The sequence below is a fragment of the Sinohyriopsis cumingii genome, unplaced genomic scaffold (assembly GCF_028554795.1).
Source record: "Sinohyriopsis cumingii isolate HCF-2022 unplaced genomic scaffold, ASM2855479v2 utg001711l, whole genome shotgun sequence".
Lineage (NCBI taxonomy): Eukaryota > Metazoa > Mollusca > Bivalvia > Unionida > Unionidae > Sinohyriopsis > Sinohyriopsis cumingii.
Genome location: NW_028316038.1, coordinates 833953 through 849570, shown reverse-complemented (window position 1 = coordinate 849570; position 15618 = coordinate 833953). Strand labels below are relative to the sequence as shown.

Below are 15618 nucleotides of genomic sequence, written 5' to 3'. Positions count from 1 at the left end.
TATGCGACACTTAGTTTCCAAAATTCAAAACAAAATGTCAAATTTATACTTATAAAAGTTCTCCACTGTAATATTTTCACACCCTGTCTTCTACATACATCATGATTTACAACGTTGAAAAACGAAATTTTAAGACTCGGACCTGGTCGATATAAAATACAGCCATCGTCAGACAATGTAGCAATGTAGCAAGCAATAACTTTCTCACAACCTATTGTATAAGTCAACAGTTAATGTGCTTAGCAAGCTATTACAACATATTTATTGAAGACAAGAAATCAAAACTCTCACAGAAGCAGATGAATGACTAACGAAATCAAAGTTTTTAAGTGCAGAAAATACAAAAAACGACTGAACTGTGATGTTTTACCCCAACCCCTTGTATTATACATGTATTTATAAGTCTGTAAGTGGAGCCAGGTAAGCTTTGTTTTTCCAAGTACCTAAGTTGGCTAATCCTCTTACGTAACCCAGTCTTTGTTTGAGCTCTTGAGTGGAAATCTGGCGGGAATCTTTGTACATGGGAACACGTGACGTAGACAACTTCAAAGAGCCGGAAGCCGACAATGGTAGGCTGGACAGTACATGGGGACACACAGACTGACATTTTTATGATTGACAGTTCGATCAAATGACCAGAGTCCGTCGCCATCCAATCGGGATGCGTTGTAGGTGGGACTTGATTCGAGAAACTGGCATAAGACTTGTACAAGCCTGAAATTCGTCAGTTGGTGTTTAAGAGTCGCAGTGACACACACTCCGTTAGCCATTCGTAAAAATTGGCGGAATTTAGGAAATTCATGAAATAGCTTCGATCAGGTAAGTTTGATGTTACGTTGATTCTGCTTGATACGACTGCTGTTAATTGAAGAGAATTTGTCGTATGTATACATTTTACTTGTATTGAAGTATGAATAGTTAATTATGACCTTAATATTTTGCATTTTTTTCATGACTTTAGCTAGTACTTTTGTTTACGATTGATTACGATGTTGATTCGTTGCATCATTATTCATAATGTTACTATGTACACCTTATTTGTGAGGCGAAAATGTTCTCTTCTTTCGCTAGTAATATGTGTGCATATTATTTCGTGGATTATTACGTTTACGCCCTTTTGAAAGGACGATTTGTATTTGTGAAGAATTGTATTGCTCGCTAGCCGCTATAAGAATTAATATTGTAATTCTTTGCGTAGTTATATTTTGGTAGACAAGAAATTTGTTTACGTAATGATAGATTTTGCCATTGAGTAACGGATTGCCGTTTATCACCATTTGAATGTGAATATTGTGGATTTGGTACGCTTGTGTAGGAAATATATATAAATATATAGATAGTCATATTACTAATCGTAGTAATATTTTAGTACAATCATATTTGAAATATTTTGTATGTATATACTGATAGGGCTCAGTATGTAGATATTTGAATCCTTTGTGTGATTGTGTTATGGCGCCATTTTTGTAAGCGGCGGAAGTGTATGGGAATTTCGATGTGTGCGCATGCGCGACCCAAATGTCCCGCCTTAAACTGATGGTTCAGTTCAGTGACGTAGTGTGAGGGAAGATTTTTATAACCCTATGCTAATGCATTATACCTTTCAACAGGAAGCTTTCGGGGGACGAAAGAATTTCAGAGAATTTCGGGGGACGAGAGAAGTTCAGAGAATTTCGGGTGACGGTGAGAGATACCGAGTGAATTTCGGGTGACCTCAAGGGATACCGTCAAGGGTTCCGGATACTAGAAGAGGAACCGGAAGTCAAGATAACGGCAAGGAACAAGGATTATAGAAGAGGAAGCGGAAGTGGAGATCACGAAAGGAGAGAAAGACAAGGGAACGAAGAGATTTAGATGAGTAGCACTCAAGAAGGGAAAAATCTCCTCACACTGTGAACTCAAATGATGATCAAAGGGATCATTGGGTGAAAGAGAGACATTGATTACTTTAAATTCTTTTAAATTTCATTTATTAAATTGTTATTGTTTAAATTTCATCTTTGTATTTCTTTTAATTTAACTGTCGGCATTGCTGACTGGGGGCTCGTAGCCATAAATATATTTAGTCAATAAATAATATAGTGTCCAGAATTAACCTTCTGAATAAGGACCAGGGGAACTTCTCATAATTCGTTAAAGTCTATAAGAAGAACCCCACCCCTAGACAACCACTACACCCCCACATGAACTATAGATTTTTTTGTTGTTGTTGTAGGGTTTAACGCCATTTTTCAGCACACGATAGGCTATACATGGTGGCCAGTATTAATGGTGGAGGAAGAACCCGGAAAACCCGCGGAAAGAACCACCGACTCACGAGAAGCTACTGGCAAGCTTTCTCACATGCCCACATTAGCCGAATCCGAGACTCGAACCCACGCAGACAGAGGTGAGATGGCAGTGATCCGTAACGGAGGGGGCTTTAGACCACTCGGCCACTCGGGGCCCCCTGAACTATAGAATATATCCTTCTGTATATGTGTACCACAATGATGTGCGATGACAAAGAGGATACTTTCTACATAGTGCACGTATTTTATTTTCATTAACAAAGCCTTGAATTAATATTATCACATGAACCGATGCAAAAAATTAGTAGCCATGGTCACAATAGAACAATTTCGAAAGGCAACAACAAAAAGAAATGGACATAGTAAGGTACTTTTGTTATGTGATTTTGGACTTGCATAGTGACTAGCAATCATGAAAATATGTCTAAATGAAAAAGTAAAATTTAATCTATTTAAAGTACAGACCTGATACTACTAAACGCACATTCATCTCTCTCTCTCTCTCTCTCTCTCTCTCTCTCTCTCTCTCGGTTTAGCAAAATCCAAAGTGTACAATGTATCATTTTGATGCATTCATTCGTAAGTCAGAAATAGGTTGATTCTCGTTACTCTGAGAATTGCATGCCCAATATATTATGAATTACTTGCAGTTTGTGGTCCAGATTGTGGCACGCTTCTCAGACCATACCACTGATTTTCTTGGGACCTTTAAGCAAATATTCTTACCCTCTTTCTGGGTATAGTTGAAGGTCTCTTTGATGGCGTCCTGGTACACATTAAAGGTGAACAACGAGCCCGTCACAAATTTGGCAAGGCAACCAACACCCAAGCCAATAAACTTCAAAACAGTCTGTCGTGTCAACGCCATTGGAATAATGTATCTGTAGAAAAGAATGTTGAAATACATAATACAATGTTTCTAACTATGCTTTGATATACACCACACGTATGTGTCCTATCATTTCTGCTTCTATCTTCTTGAGTTTTATTCACTGCCATTTTCTTTAAACATCTTGATTTGCGGCTAAATCATCTAAATAAAAGCTTTTAAAACGCATATACCATAGTATGATGTTTCTCATCCCATAGCTCGTGAGATCCAAATCCATTTGTGTCTGGACGCACGACAAGATATGTAAAAAGACTGAATAATTTGCCCCACCCTCACCCCTAATAAATATGTCGCATACACCGTTACAACAAAATTCAATTTTATACTTAGAAATATATTCGGCCAGTTTGGAATTACCCTTGCAGTACAAGCAATAATCTGGAACTATTAAAAGCGTAAGTAGAGTGAATGGGGATACCTTATGGACAATGGAATGTTATTGTTAAAACAGGGATTGTATCTATGGACAAGGTGAATATAACATGTGTGGTATACTCTACGGATAAGGGAAATTTAACAATGGGAATGTATAGTGTCAATGTAATAAGGCTGTCTGTGGACAATAGGAATTTAACAGGGGTGCCCTCACGGTACTGGACACTGGGGAAACAATGGTAACAATGTTGCAAGTGGCAGACCTCAATCGGGAGGAACATTGTTGCCAGGGGCTCACCTGAATACGCGCTAATGTAGGGACAAGTGACAGACACAATAGAAAAATAGACATAGAGACATGGTTAGAGACATGCACATACATAGATTTATCTACATACATATGTCAAACAAACAACTATACAACCGACTAAAACAAATTTAAGCAAGAGAGAATATGCATCTTTTCCAGACAGTTGAGTGCCCCTGAAAAGGGCCTTTGTGTTCTTCTTCATTTCTTCTTCTTCTTCTTCTTCTTCTTCTTCTTCTTCTTCTTCTTTTTCTTCTGCCGCTGCTGCTGCTGCTTCTTCTGCTGTTTCTTCTGCTGCTGCTTCTTCATCATCATTTTCTTCTTCTTCTCCTTCTCCTTCTTCTTCTTCTTCTTCTTCTTCTCCCTCCAGTTTATCCACCATCTCCTTACTCTCCCTATTATTCCTTTCTTTTTCGTCTTTTCATCCTCTGGTATCCAATCAGGATGTCCCATGGCTCTGAACTTTTCCTGCACCTTTATCCAATTTGCGTTGAGTCTGTCAAAGGCCACCTTTTTCTGTCCATTTTCTGTATCTCCTCTTCCATCATAATTTAACCATTTCTTCTCCTTCATTTAATTCTCTAATCACCACTTCACAAAAAAAAATTATGCTAAATTCCCTATTTCTTCTACAAAATACATTACTTATGTCATACCATCTTTCAATTTTCCAAATTTAGCATACTCAGACTTAATAAATCCTTTCAACTTCTCCACTTCTTCCTCTATGATGTATTTGACCCAGATCTATGGCTGCTTATAGACTCGTCGCTTGACTTTTCACAACGTCTGCGGTAACTGGGTAACCCCATTCATCTGCAGGCCTTTCTATCACATATGCTGCATCCATCATCAAATACCATCCATCTTTTAAATCATGAGCCAAATTCATTTTGGGTGTGTTGACTCATCCACGAGAGTAGCCTGACTGACGAACGCTCCGCTTCATATATATCAAGCACGGACGCGAAGGAAAACATCCCCACTCACTAGCTACACGTAACGCATATTACAAATTCGCAAGTAATTGCAGTGCTAACATAAAATAAACTTTTTCGGATTATTGGCGGTCGTTTTGCTAAAAGTGTGGCTGATGTGGTTCCCTACTTTAGGTAACAGTTCCCCGCGTTGCACGTAGAGTCTGGCTTCTTGAATGATGGTTTTGTACTCGTAGGCATGGGCCATCAAACGGAAAACGGTAAAGTCAACATTGTGAGGATCGTCATCTGCTGTTAGGATTGTGTCCTTCGACTGCTGTGCCAGGTTTCCATACTACGCAAGCATACAGATGAGTGTTCTTGGCATCTTTCCCGTACTTAAAGAGATTTTCGAAGTACGCTCAGTAATGGTAAGTATCAATCGTCCAGCAGACCAGTTTGTTTTTCAAATACAAATCCATTTCGCTGAACAAGAAATGCATGAAATTGTTGACGGAAGCTAATCCAGCATTGGCTCCCCGAGCAGTGTCGTCCGTTTTAATCACTTTGACTTATCGGTACAAGTAACTGCTATTCAGATCGATATAATCTTCGGGCTGTCATTTGATTTCAAATTCGATGGGGCTGAGGTCGTCAAAGAGGAGATGGCATAAAATTCTACCCATTGGGATTCTTGAATCGCCATCATGGCATGGCAAACAGATCCAGTTCCGACTTGGAATATTCGCAAGATTCTCTGTGCATCATGGTTCTGTTTAATAATCGACGACGTCTAATTCTCTTACGGTTCTTCTTTTCTTTGTCTTTCCGGTCCTGTGTGTATGAAGTCCTCTGGAATGAAGTCATCGCCGTCTCTTTCTGCCTTGTCATTGGAGTCTCGTCAGAGAAGAATGAATGCCTGGCTGGGCACCGTCCAGTGTATTTATAGAAGATTCTTTTCGGCCCAAAATGTCTTTTCCAGTTTAAAGCAAGACGTTTTGTCTCCTCTCAAGAAGGCTTCATTGGGAATGTTTTGTCGATGATGGCATTTTGGTGAAAGTATTTGCCTTGCGTTAAAGCGGCATATTTCAGGGTGTGCAATCATTGTGTCACCATTGGTTTCAAGTCGTGATCCACCAAACGAAACGCAGATTTCAGCATATCACCTGAACCATGTCCTGGCTATCGAGCGACTCCTCAATACACAGGATGCATGACTTACAAGTCGTTATAGAATCGTTTTCGAACATGGAGTTTCCCAGTGACTTACCTTTGGCGAATGGAATATTTTGTCCCAGATCTCCTTTTATACCAATGTTGACATTGTCGAAGTACGACTTACTGACGAGTAAATTGTGAGGATGTGCAAATTTGCGGTGAACGTGATACCTGTTTCCATCTTCCCCGTCATTTGTTGTGGTAGAATCTACTTTGAAAAGAATGACACGTTTTAACTATGCGGATGTGTGTCCCACTACGTCGTGTTCCACTACATCAGATTACATGAAGATAAACTTTAACCCTGTGTTCAGTTCTACAGGGTGACGACAAAACTTCGAGTTGTTTGTGATAGGTGTGGACCCTTGACCATCTTGAGGTCTCCACAAAAAATGTCAAACGTTTCAGGACACAATGTAATGGACAACGTTTTGGCATCCGAAAATTACATTAGTAGGAGATGTACCACATTATGGTACTCAATCGTGACACTTCGTTTCGTGTTGTCCAAGGATTTGCCAACCAACGCAATGAATTTGGAAGCGATCGTGTCCACCAGGTGTGACCGCAAAAAATAATAGCCTGCAGAAATTTTCAACATATAGATGTGCCGTGGAGTATCAGGTAATACTGTTTGTTTGATAGAGGAATCTACAGTTTCGTTTTCATTCAAGTATTGTTGCTCTTGGACGTTTAGAACTTCCACCTCAAAAGTGTTTTGACTTTCAGTTATGTTTTTGTTTTGTTTAGGGTGAATCATTTCGACTAAAGCCACTTCCCAATGGGCTTCATGATCCAATTGGATGGCCTGAGGTAATTTTGTCGCAAAACAGCAAAACGTATTGTGGGGAAACACATCTATGGAACTGTCACTGGGTAAAGATAAATAAAATTTGTTTTCAATAATTGAGTTATGCTGTCCAATGGATGACTCGAGGACAGATGAGTGTTCAAAAGAGGGTTATTGATGTTTTGGTGGTGACTATTTGGAGGGTGACTAACGTTGGCCGCAAGACTCCCATTGTTACCATTTGAGTATTTCAGGGAAGGACTGGGAAGAAGGTAACCAATGCGACTGCTCATTACAATGGTCCGCAATTGTTTTTCTCCTTGTTGCAAACTCAAATTGGCAATGGCGGCACCGATGACACAGTACACCACAAAGACTTGGTAGAAAAAGTTGATTTGCGTTTAAGGCAAACGTTCTCCACACCACACCCACCTTGGTTGCTTTTGTAGATCTAGCATAGAAAAACTCGGAGGGGTGGTCACTGTTCTTGTTGAGGCTGTGCTAAAGGGAATTATGGTCACTTCTTTGCATAGTTGATGACTTGCAAGCGTCGATCCAAGAATCAAAATTGGGATGATATCTTTTCCAACGTACTTTGACTTCTTGGACACGTCGCTTTACCAGTTTACGGCTTCTTTGATCAAGAATGATTTCGATGTCGTACACTTCGTCTTCGTTTGTGGTCACTGGTTGCAACTTTGGCAAATAGAACGTTCCCTTTAACATTTCCCAATTCATATCTTTCAATTTATGGACTGCATGATGCCGGCCATGTCTTTGTTCAGTGACAAGAAACAATTTGGTTGTCCAGTTAGGTAAGTAATCTTTGTCGAAAGTGCATTAGCTTTTACTAATGCCACCCAGTCTCGAGTTTTAAAAACACAACCTTTCCTATGGACAGCCACAGTCAGGGACGTACCAAACAGGCGCTCAAAGACGGTCGCTTCGTTGTCGGAAGTCACTATTTTAAGAGACATCTTTGTGCATTCAAAAGCACAAAAACACTGATAACCATCGTTTACCCCGGGTCTTTTGTACAGTGGTGGAATGAGTCGCCACTTATTGCCTTTCCGTCGTATCATCTTCATGATAGGCATCACTCGACGTTGATGGTTCGCAGTGGACTAAATCGGGACAGTTATTGCTTAGATACATCCAGCAAATTCTGAAACATACCATATATCTCTCTTAGACATTGATTTCATGGGAGGGTACTATGTTAGCAGCTGCCGCAGAAGCTTAAGAAGAGGATGGTGTCACCAATTGAGGAAAAGTTCCTTCCTACACTAGTTTCCATTTTGTCATCAAATTAGGAACGACGTGTGTCAAATTGGATTTGACTGACATCACAAGCAACTTGGAAGTGGAATAAACTGAGGTTAATGGAGACGCGGTCACCTTCGCTGCAGTTCGTAGCTTGGGGAGGTCAGTTTGCGGGAAGAAGCTGATCTCTGATGTCCTTTCTGAGGACGATTCTTTTCCTGGGGCTGTGACTTGGTCTTGAAACCACTGCTCTTTTTCTTTTGTGTATGTTTATGTCGGGGAGTGACATTTTCTTGGGAGTGATTTTTTGGGCATTGGGATCCCATTTAAAACAGGGAGCGGATGATGGCACCTCCTAGAGAACCACTACCTCCAGGTTTCAAATTTGTTTGCTTTTTGGTTTGAATGTCGATGCGTGGATCTGCCAGTTGCGTAATGGCTACTTTGTTTCTGTAACAAAAAGCGTTTGCTTTGATGAGTGATGTGAATGATACCTTGAAGTAATTGACGTGCTGTCACCGTAAACCATCATAAGACTTCTTTCAGACTGGCTTCCAAGACACGAGCTCGTATTTGTGGATTTTTTTCGCGACTGATGCCGTACAATGCACGGATCAATTTGACGGGAAGATGAGACTGAAGGAACGTCATGTTGACGATGTGTGAGACAGACCAAAAGTGTCCGAGGCTTTTATAGATTTTTTTAAGTCGACGGAGACGTGTACACGACAGTCCTAGCGTCTTGGCACCAGTAGTGAAACAGATGGGTACGAAATCGCAAATAATCGGGGGTATTGTGTTTTAATTCCACGAGTAAATAAGCATGTAGGGATTGAGTGGCATCGTCGTACGCATGCGTCTGCCAATGAGTTCCTAACTGTTAGGATAACACTTACACTTGCGATTTATTTATATATTTAAACAACACCACATAATGAGCATTGTGCTGACGGTGAGATGGTCTTTACTTTGTAAAAACAAATTTTGGGTAATGTAAATGGCACTGGCATTACGATGATGCCCTTTGCGTGTAAACCAGTTTAATTTAGTCTTCCTCTTCTCCTAACATGTCGTCGAAGATGACCGGATGGGTTTGGCTGGGGCCAGACACGATCCCCTAGCCTTCACGAGGAACACCTTCCACAAAGAAGATATAATCTCCTTGATTTTCTCACAGGAGACTGTGCTCTGATTGCCTCTCGTTGTAACACCACACGATACATTGAATTGAAAGACTGATCAAATGGCTTTTATGTTCGATCAAACGTATGGCAAGATCGGTTTTCCTGAACCGCTCGGTCCAGCAATTAACATGTTAAAGGGATGGCAAAGATATAAGGCTTCCAAAATGGCATGATCTAATGTTTCGTCAATGACTTTGAAAGTGGAGGAAGAGGTAGCAAAGACAGCAGAGGTAGTCATAGTGAAGATGATGTCACTTTTGAAACGAACACAGACGAGACAAGAGTTTCATTACTTTTTCAGGACACGTTCATTCTAAACAATTTCAAATTGAACACGAAAAAAGTGACTTGACAACATGTTTTGACGAAGGTGTCCTAGGAACGCTTGGTAATTTGCTATTAATTTCAACACCGCTTGGTAAGTCTCAAAGGTCTCCTCCCGGAATGACCTTTCTGCGTTGTCTATATCACTGATAATCCTGCCCTAAACGGAGTGACTTTCCTGGTGTCGGGTTCTTCTTCTGGCACTGTGGCTAACACATGTTTAATTATTACTTTTACTGGACTTTTAAAGTTGTTAACACAGATCTTTGGCTTACTGAACCACTTCTTTCGTCCAAGCGTCGAAACCAAAACTTTTACATTCACTTACATTTTGCCAGTGAGGATTGTAAGTCACAAGCTATACATACATCCTCTTAAACATTTTCAGTGGCTAAAAGTTGACGAATGATCCTTTCGAAGAGAGATGACGCATCGAAATGAAAGCGCAAGGCTTTTAACAGAATGAGTATCTTGTGAAACATTTTAAGGTACCACCCTCATGCACTTCTGCACCTCTCGCACGCTAGATGAGCCAAGCAGAAATTATGAATGTGAATGCCTGTTTCTTGGAAACATTCGCAATCGAAATTGCATTTTATCTTTTGGTCATCTTCTTCCTCCTCCGGTTGGGGTTAGAATTTTTGAATGTAGCATTCTTGTTCCAAGTACATGATTTGGTGACAAATGTAACAAATGTGACATCGTTTCTTTCCTGGACATAACTGAGCCTTGGCACTCTTGGTACGTATGCCTTTTCCACAAGTAGGGCACAATCTCAGGCGTTAACAAGCACGTTTCCGCTGTGAACATCGGGTCTTCAGATGTTATTGGCAACAGGTAGGGGTGACAAACGTTCGCTGATAAGCTGGGCAATGCACTCGTTTCTGTCCTTCGCCAAGACAGGGTTTAGAGGACAAACACGCAACCCACTTCGATCCACAATGCATGTGTTGCTCTTGATTGTTATACCCAGAGTCATATTTCTCACAGTAATAATTGTATCCCAGGAATGCGGTGATACTGGAAACGGCATCGAAATGTTCATCATGACGATATACTTGAATGTATTTTGCGTCTTTGAAAGCTGTGCCTCGAAACAATAGAGGTACCCTCCGAAAAGGAAGTATAACTCATACTCGTGGAGAAAGAGAAGAAAATAAAAGAAGAAAGCGAGGAAGAAGAAGAGGAGAGAAAACCTGTTACATTGCAGAAATTTACAGAAACGGAGAAAGTGAAAGAAAATGAAGAAAATTTGTTTCAAAGTCATGTGTTTTGAAATTTGATTGTAATTTGTACCAGAGAATATAAGAGAAAGAAAACAGTGTCTCTTGGGTTTTTTTTATAATCATAAAGACCAACACTCACGCACGCACACACACAGACAGACACACACACACACACATCATGGGATAAAAATGGATCTGAGTTTTACATGATTTTGGCAAACATAGAGTAGTCTCTTTTTGAACGAGATGGGTGGCCCTGAAAAGGATCGTTGGGTGTTTGTTTCCATGAAACAAATCCAGGAACTGGAGGTAATGTGCTTTAACTGCCTTATCCTTTTACCACGGCCAGGGCCTACTTCTTGATTTGGTAGAGATCAATGCTGTTGGTATCTCAGGCGCACTGGGAGTGTGGACGGGATTGGAATATTAGGCTCGGAAAGGTCTTTTTCTCTTGGCTCGTATTAAGTAAGTCTGATACATTTATTTCAGACTCTTCTTCTCTCTGTTGCTGTTGAATGAGAAAGGTTTGCTTTGCTTATTTCTGTTGTTGCAAAACTTTAGCCTGTTCTTTTTTCTGTCTCTGTTTAAAATCCTCAACGTACGGTAAGGAAGGAGACAGCAGCGAAGATACTGGTACCGGAACAAATTTTGTGAAGAGAGAATATCCACTAAATCCCACTTACAATCGTCTTCTTCTGGAAGTAAGACTGGTTGTTTTCGTAGCCGCTTTTATGCCATCACCCCTCGTCTCCACGGCCGGTGCACTCCAATTCATCTTCGTAGTTTCTGTCATGTTCTAACAATGTCACCTCGATTCACTGCGCACAGACGCTAGCGCCTTCCGATTCAGTGTTTACTTTACTTACTTTACACGTGACTCTTTTTCTGGAAGTATAACGTAGTTCTCCGTACAGTGTATACATACATAAATGCAGCTGGGTCTTATCATATGGATATATTCTGACCAATGGAAATATTCTCTGCAACTGCAATTATTTTTTAAACCAGTTAATGCATGATTGTATTTTCGTAGAAAATTCTGTATTTGTCCTTTGCTACGTATAAATATCTTTATTAAAGAGATGGGATGGGATTTTATCACATTTTCCTTACGAATGAGCACTTTTATAACTGAAGGCCTCGCCCAAAAATTGACACATTTCGTAATATAGTCACCCATGATCTTTAACTTGTAAGTGGGATAACAACCATCGAGACACCTCGCAACTTTGTGGTTAACACGAGGTATATCTGGTATGTACTCGTGTCTTATGACCTTTTATCTATGTCAGTCATTCACGAGGACAATTTTCAGATATCCAGCATGCGCAAGCATCAATTGTTGTCAGTTTCCAGTCTACGACATGTTACTTAATTTAAAATATACTGCAACTTCTATTACAACAACCTCAACAAAAAATCCGATTAATATCCATCATGTGTTTTTGAATGTTCATTTTGCTAATTGCCACCTACGATTCCCTCAGCTGCACGTCAGAAATCGCGCCCTCCTTTTTATTTCTTGATTGCTATTTACAGGATCGCCTATTTAGCACCAAGTCAAAAATGTGTGGATAATGGTAATCGTGATAGATGTTCTCGTTCAGTTACTTATTCCTGCATTAAATTACGGCAAGGTTGCAACATTGCTGCAAGAGATAAAATCAGACGATACTGACAATAAATGATAATTACAAATGAAATAAACAGGTTCACAAAGATTAATGCATTACAATTACAAATGTTGACAAATCGAAATATTACTTAGTATAAGAATCCTCATACCTCGAATAGAGTCTTCAGTACGTTGATATATGCTGTATATATTTAGTCCAAGCAGAAATCAAACAAGTACACGGGCCAAATTCACATCCTAATCTGGATTGTCACGAGGGAATGAGTACATCATATGTACGTCTGCTATCTATCATTTGACCTATATATATTGGTTACATCTTCTAGATTGTTAACTCTTATGTTTGCTGTCTCTTTTACCCAATTACAAGCCTCTGTGTCTTGGTAAGAGCATCTATGTAATGGACATTCTTAGGACTCTCTATTTGTTATCTTATTTGAGTATGATTATTCACAGCATTATATCATCTCAAAATGGCCTGAATTGTATTTGTACTTACGAATATAGGTATGTGAGAACCCTTGCAGTAGCTTCCCGTTCGTCTGTGGTTCTTGCCGGTTTTACACAGGTTCTTCCTCCGCCAGTTATTCTGGCCTTCGTGTATAGCATAACGTGCGCTGAGAATCTGCGTTAAAGCCAAAACAACAACAACAACAAGTACAGACAACCTTTAAAGAAGCGAAAATAAATATAAATGAGCAATCTCCGAGTTTCGAGCAAGGATATAATGTGAACACACAAGGCCTTTCTCCTCAAGTTTTTGTTGGACTATGAGTGATTGACTGTAGTCGGACCATGAGTGTTTGACTGTAGTCGGACCATGAGTGTTTGGCTGTAGTCGGACCATGAGTGTTTGACTGTAATCGGACTAGCCCTGGCTTAGCACCTGTCATGCAGCCGCTCTAAAAGTTAGTTGTGGCGGTATGGGGACATTTTAAACCATGGTTGATACGACTTTTAACTCTTTACGTTTTGTTTATCCATTTTTATAGTTCAGTTCCATTAGGGAATGGTACTAGAAATAATACCAGAATCTAAACGAATCACATCAAAGAATCCTCATCGTCAAATGCTCTGGCACACTTTCCAAACACTTAAAATAATCGAAGTACACAAGACCTACATTTGCTAAATCCAAAGTGATAGCAAATACAGCAGAGATGGACAAATGTTAGTGATTTAGCAGTCACACAGAGAGATTAAGAAAATAACTCCATTCATATCATAAAATCCTTCTGTCTGCAATCGCTTAAGATAATTACCCATATTTAAAACGAAAGTCCTTTGAATGAAGTTGCTAAACTTTAGACCAAGACAAAAGTCCAGCAAGAAGCATTATCGCTTTTCTTAGATCGAGTCACATTTTCACTGAAAACGCTACATAATCAGAAGGTTAATATATCTTTTTTTCATCGACCTCAAACTTTAGATCTACGTTGAATATTTAGCAGTTTTCAAGAATTAAAATATATTAACACCCTTCATTCTCCTACTTTTATTATTAGTCTACTAATAAGGAAATTGTGAGAGGTTTTCTCACATTTGTGGAATTTACCTACACATTCTCTTTGTTGTTTTGTTAAAGAAATTTCTCTCAGGTGCACCATTTTTATGCGGTTTCTTTAAATCATTTTATTACTATGCAGCTCTTATGCAGATTCCGGTGTCGTCATGAAAAGAGGTCAATTAGGTTATCAGGCAACCTGATAAAAACTCTAAATTTCACAAAACAAAACTCAGACATAAAATTAAATCAGTGTTTTTTATTAGTATTCACTGCGATTCTTGAACACAGATGTGAAAAGAAGAGGTTTGTATTTAGTGGTAAGTGGTTTTAATCTTATCTAAATCATGATGTGCAAACAATTTGTGAGGCATAACTCTATATGTCCTAATCTTTGACAAATTGGTATGTTGAGTATGTTTAATACTTTTGAAGAGTAAGAAACTACAGAAATGTTTCGAAGTTTTAAAAAAAAAATCATAATTGACCTCTTTTAAAGCTTGAATCTCTTAAAACAAGCTGATACGGAATGTCGCAGTGTATGTAGTATTATTTATATCTCAAGCACTGCAGCTTCAATACATATACTGCATTGCATTGTATTGTATTGTATTGTATTGTATTGTATTGTATTGTATTATATTGTATTGTATTGTATTGTATTATATTGTACTGAATACCCCGTTAATCGTGTGTGGCGGGTCTGGTGTTTGATACAGATCTTCTATCCTTAATTCCATATCGCACATTCCATATCGCTCACCTAAAAACTGTCGTTAGCTCACACCCAGTGTGACACTACTTTTGCAAGTTAAATTATGAAGTAATAGTCCGCATATAAAATAACAGGAATGATTTATTACTATACGTTTCAGATTATTTTTTTAAAAAGTCAAATAGTTTGTAATTTTAAGAAATGCAGTTCTATTGGATGAAAATGGCCGCTTTTGGCGCTTGAGACATTACGAGATTACCGTAAAGGCAGCGAGAGGCATTTAGGTGCATCTCACAACATCTAGGCCGAGAAATTCGAGTTTGATGAGGCGGACAACAATATCTTGGACATTATGTTTGACGATGAGTTATCAGATGATGCTGGTGTGCAAAGTGGCATTAAACGAGAGAGAGAGAGAGCGACATACATACAGAGAGACAGACAGTCAGACAGAGATATAGAGAGAGAGACCGAGAGAGAGTACTTTGCCGCTGATATCTAGCATTGACATTTTAATTCTTGTGTCTACAAGGAACTGTAGACTTCAACACTACAGGTTACATAATACGTCATCGTCTTCTATCTTGGATTCTTCGTCGGGACTCAGAACTTGAAATCAATAGAACATTTTGTTATTAGGACTTCAAAAAATTGTATTCGTGGATTATTCTTGGATTATTTGTAGATTTGATTCTATAAGTTCATATTTTTTTCATTTCTATAGAATTTTTCCAGGAAAATAAATTGTTACATTTTTTTCAAACTTGTTTTCACTTATTCTTGTGTTATCGTTTATTCCAGCCTAAACACGTGACATAAGAATATTGGTATATATATATATATATATATATATATATATATATATATATATATATATATATATATATATATATATGTGTGTGTGTGTGTGTGTGTGTGTGTGTGTGTGTGCCTTTTTGTGTACTAAAAAATAGCCAAAATAATCACACATAGTAAA

At 39.0% G+C, this 15618-nt stretch overlaps 1 protein-coding gene across 2 annotated transcripts; it reads right to left on the bottom strand.

Moving 5' to 3' along the window:
* Window positions 1-362: 362 nt before the first annotated feature.
* On the bottom strand, window positions 363-12676 carry LOC149771701 (uncharacterized). Of its 2 annotated transcripts, none has more exons than XR_016418171.1 (3): window positions 12573-12676; window positions 3018-3172; window positions 363-858 (listed from the first exon to the last, which is right to left on the bottom strand). XR_016418171.1 is itself a non-coding variant. In XM_089948202.1 (3 exons), exons 1-3 carry the CDS (start codon window positions 11578-11580, stop codon window positions 725-727), a joined length of 399 nt encoding a protein of 132 aa, XP_089804328.1. In that variant the 5' UTR covers window positions 11581-11653; the 3' UTR covers window positions 363-724. The 2 variants fall into 2 exon arrangements, 1 of the variants encoding a protein (XP_089804328.1); XM_089948202.1 differs by lacking the exon at window positions 12573-12676 and adding an exon at window positions 11471-11653.
* Window positions 12677-15618: the final 2942 nt, after the last annotated feature.

Excerpts from the sequence above, each read along its gene's own strand:
- LOC149771701 (XM_089948202.1), bottom strand. The coding sequence starts at position 11,580 with ATGACAGAAACTACGAAGATGAATTGGAGTGCACCGGCCGTGGAGACG. Across the intron at positions 3,173-11,470 it reads ACTTCCAGAAGAAGACGATT|ATACATTATTCCAATGGCGT; the intron begins GTAAGTGGGATT and ends TCTTTTCTACAG. Across the intron at positions 859-3,017 it reads CAACTATACCCAGAAAGAGG|CAGTCGTATCAAGCAGAATC; the intron begins GTAAGAATATTT and ends TTCAATTAACAG.